Here is a 4,110-nt window from a genome sequence, read left to right as displayed (position 1 = left end):
TTTGTTCGTTTCATTTTTTACCTTTTTTGCATTTATATAACTCACTTTAGAGTTGCGTACGCGTTGTTGAGTTGACCCCCGGTTTCATACATTACGGTACATTTAGCGGTAGTTCATCTTTTTAATAGCGTTTAAACGCATATAAAAAAACGCTATTGAATAGATGAACTACCGCTAATTGTACCTCAGAAACAGAGCATTACTCGGAGACAAGTTAATCAATATGTGAACCACAAATCCTACTGCTTGAAAGAGAAGTTTACTCGATCGAGCCATTAGTTCGAGTTAAACTCTAGGCTCGTACGCAGCATGAGATGATTTACGAAAATCACCTTGAAAGATCATAGAATATACTGGACTAGCTGTTCGTCCGCGGCTTTGCCCGCCTGGAACTTCACTCCCTTCGGTGGAATTTCTAAAAAAGAATCTTCAAGTCTCTCACTACACTTCCTAAGGAATCTCAAAATAATCAAGTTTCGTCTTTCGCGTTATCCATCAGTCAGTCATTCACTCAGTAACGGAAGAGTTTTACATACAACGAGAGGCTGCCCTGGCTTATAAATCTCCTTCAACGGATGGGTAGGGCTAGAGGTCAATTTGTATGATTATTAATTTCCGAATTTATTAACAATTCACTTTAATAACTAATTTCTACAGCCTACATAATCAACTCGAGTAAAGTTCGTTCACCTGGCTCAGGAGTCATATGATATTCGAATCAATGAAACTAAAATGAGAAAGAATGTCACTACAATAAAGCCTCTCTTTCCTAACGTCTCTGCTATTGGGCGGGCGGCGCTCGCGACGTTTCTGCACCCTTTGATGTACTTTGATTTATCCCGTCAGTATCCCCCCAAACCTGTGGCCTTGACACACTTACCGGTGCATTCCGCGCGCTAAAACAATTTAAGTTAAACTTACGCAAAAAGGACGTTTATTTATCGTTTTTATTTGAGCTTTTAGCGTAATTAAATAGTAATAGTAACTTGTTTTGTGTATTAAAGACATTTCAACAAAAGTGTTTACCTACAGCGATACCTACCCCCTATAGTGTAATTGATGGTTTATCATTAATAAGTAATGTTGGTGTCGTTTTCACGGTGCCTTAATATCTACCCACCGTATACGTTTCTTGGATTCGGCGGGAAATTTGTTGTTATATTGGCAAGGGTGCGATATCAAATTAAAACATTGTACATCGCTTTTCCTAGATTAGTGCTAGAAGTGATTAGTAATAATTTTAAGTAACAATACCTAAGTGATAATAAATCTTAAGTGGGTAGGTAATGCATTTGCCGCGCGAAGTGTCAGTGTCGTCACAGCATAGAGACGCGCCGGCGCCGAACTCGCGAGCATTAATACTACGTTGCCGCTCCAGCGTTCGCGTAAGTAATTTTTAGTCCTCACTTTGGTGGTGGAATAAGTCTATGATTTTTTAATGTTTTTATAATTATCATCTCACGGCAACAAAGAAGTCATAATATAAAACACTGTAAGAACAATAGTTGTAGTTGTGTCTAAACCTAGTCCTTGTATTTAATTTTATGTTATGACTATTTCTTCCTACTTGAAAACAAATTCTTCACTTGACTAGTAGCTCAACATAAATAAATATCTAGAAAAATAATATAAATATCTAGAGTAATTTTGTTATGTTTTGTCAGCCGAATAGCGAGTAGTCGAGTATTTTTTTACTCTAAATTACTAATCGACTAAATCTGCAAGCCTAGCGCGACATAGGCTCTAAAATGGAATCATGATACTCTTTTTAAATTCTTCTGGTAAAAAAAAAAAACAAAATTGTTTAATCAACATTTTATTCGCAAAATCAACATCATAATTTAATAATTAGTAATAATTTTATCATCGTAATTAGATTTAAAGTTAAAATTAAAGTTATTAGATTTGTCGTCTTCTACTCTGCCGCAGAAAACTTCGCAGTCCTTCTTATAAACGAAGTTATTCTCATTGCCTCCGCACCCGCCGTATATGAAGCCTACGCATTCTCCCTTTGACACGTCGTATGCATATCTGAAATAAATCACCATGATTTGAAGACATTTGAAAGATATGTCTTGTTTTTATAGTACCGTCTTACTAATTAAAGTAGTGTAAGCTCTGATTACTTAGTTAAACAGTGTTTTTTCACTTTCAATCAATTTTGATAGTTTATATGAGTGAAAGTGACAAAACACTGAATAACTAAACAGAGCTAGACTAAATATATCATTTACACGACGTTTACTGGTAACTAAGATAGTTTTCTTTAAGACTAACAAGACCAGCAAACGACGGGAACTGAAGATTTTTCAAACGTAAAAAATATCAGAGTCGGCCCAGCTCTTTAGGACAGTACCTCGCAGTTTGATAGCTTGCGTAGGTACTTGGATGTGTTCTATGGCACCCTTTACAACTGTCTTGAGTATAGGAATCGTAATGGAGTATTTTTACAGCTTTCGCTTCTAAAATAACCTACGGCACACACTAGATTTAATACCCGTTTTGAAATGTCGGGTTCAAATGATTGATGATACGTGTAGGCATACATTTTTAGGGTAAACCGTTGATATAAATTTTAGAAGGAAAACACAGGACCTATTAGAAAGTAGCCTAATAAGTAACTATTACTCATATATCATTTCCATGCGTCCATACTACAGGTATTAATAGGTAAACTACGTTAATATCACAATACTCACCTCTCGAAATAAGCTACACATATTCCCCCTTTTATAGGCTGACGACAGATAGCTTCTCTTTGGTCCTCAGACACTGAAATTCATTTATTCATTTATTAAGCAAAAAACAAACTTACAGTGGAATCACCAAATCGTTTGCATGCATACTTTTATATAAATTACTTATTCTCAAGAAATAATAAAGTAATCGTTTTATGAAATTCAGATACATTGGTAAATTGTTTATTTATACATTTATAATACTTTCTTGTAGATCTGTGGAGTGGATGTTGAGATGGTATCTCATGGTAGAATGTGCAATTGATTAACTCTCGGTTTTTGAGGCACATTTAGCGGTAGTTTATCTATTCAAAGGCGTTTAAACTCATACAAAACGCTATTGACTAGATAAACTACCGCTAAATGTACTCAGAAACCGGGGGTAAGTGCTATGCAATAAAATAATGGACAGTCTTTCGACGGATAGGAAAGACAGATTTGCCTTTGCATAAATAAAATAAACTTAACCCAAAAAAACTCCTGTTAATAAGGAAAGTAAGTTTCTATTGGTAATAATTTATACTTTCCATCCCCGAAATTGGGGAACGGTTTAGGCTTGGGAATTGATCGCTACCACATGACTATCACTATTTCTACGTAAATTAAAATGTACTCACCAACTGCAGAGGCGCCTGCAATAAAAACGGAGATGATAACAATAAAAACCTTCATATTATAATATTCTGCGCGCAGTCGGAGCCGTGACTGAGTGTCCGACTCAATTTCAACATAATAATAAGCCTTTCATGTTTTCTTTAACAGTTAGCGCTTTGTTTAATAATATCTAACTCTTTGAATAGAATGTTTAACTAAGCACAGATTTAATACAAATAATTGTTAGATAAAACTTAAATATTTTTGTGATCTACTTAGAGATGTTTTCGTCTAGATTCGCCTTGAGGTAGGTTCGATTGCCACGTGTGAAATTGAGGGGAATTCTATCTTCTCATATCACATTTGCAAGTCATAAAGGTAGGCAGTTAAACCTTCGCTAGGGTAGATTTTGACACCAATTTTAGAGTAGCGTTTTTTAATATAATATCTGATGGACTTCATCTATAAATATTAGGCCCGGGAAATAGTATTTTCGCATTGTAGTATGTATGAACTTGTAATAAAATCTTTTCTCTACACAAAAAAGCTCGATATTTGGGTACCTCACGAGCTCACTGAAAGAAACCTAATGAACCGTCTACTCATAATAATATGTGATCCTTGAAGCCAAAGAGATTTTATTACAAGTTCATACATACTATAATGCGAAAATACCTTTTCCTTAACCTAATATTTAAGCAATAAATACGATTTTTACAGTCTGTCAGATAACACCTTCGTTGACTATTGTGCGATGTCTAAGTCTAGGTTTAGCTTA

At 35.1% G+C, this 4,110-nt stretch overlaps 1 protein-coding gene across 1 annotated transcript; it reads right to left on the bottom strand.

Moving 5' to 3' along the window:
• Positions 1–1,806: 1,806 nt before the first annotated feature.
• Positions 1,807–3,604, bottom strand: LOC142984516 (PI-stichotoxin-She2a-like). The gene is made up of 3 exons (XM_076132203.1): positions 3,356–3,604; positions 2,700–2,772; positions 1,807–2,031 (listed from the first exon to the last, which is right to left on the bottom strand). Exons 1-3 carry the CDS (start codon positions 3,408–3,410, stop codon positions 1,842–1,844), a joined length of 318 nt encoding a protein of 105 aa, XP_075988318.1. The 5' UTR covers positions 3,411–3,604; the 3' UTR covers positions 1,807–1,841.
• Positions 3,605–4,110: the final 506 nt, after the last annotated feature.

This window comes from Anticarsia gemmatalis, chromosome 27 (genome assembly GCF_050436995.1).
Source record: "Anticarsia gemmatalis isolate Benzon Research Colony breed Stoneville strain chromosome 27, ilAntGemm2 primary, whole genome shotgun sequence".
Classification (NCBI taxonomy): domain Eukaryota; kingdom Metazoa; phylum Arthropoda; class Insecta; order Lepidoptera; family Erebidae; genus Anticarsia; species Anticarsia gemmatalis.
The sequence above is the reverse complement of the archived record's forward strand: the minus strand, read 5'-3'. Positions and strand labels throughout refer to the sequence as shown.

What these genes read in the sequence shown, in the direction of transcription:
- LOC142984516 (XM_076132203.1), bottom strand. Translation starts at nt 3,410, where the DNA reads ATGAAGGTTTTTATTGTTATCATCTCCGTTTTTATTGCAGGCGCCTCT. An exon ending in TGCAGGCGCCTCTGCAGTTG is followed by an intron (nt 2,773 to 3,355) that starts GTGAGTACATTT and finishes AATGAATTTCAG; the next exon opens with TGTCTGAGGACCAAAGAGAA. An exon ending in TGTGTAGCTTATTTCGAGAG is followed by an intron (nt 2,032 to 2,699) that starts GTGAGTATTGTG and finishes GATTTATTTCAG; the next exon opens with ATATGCATACGACGTGTCAA.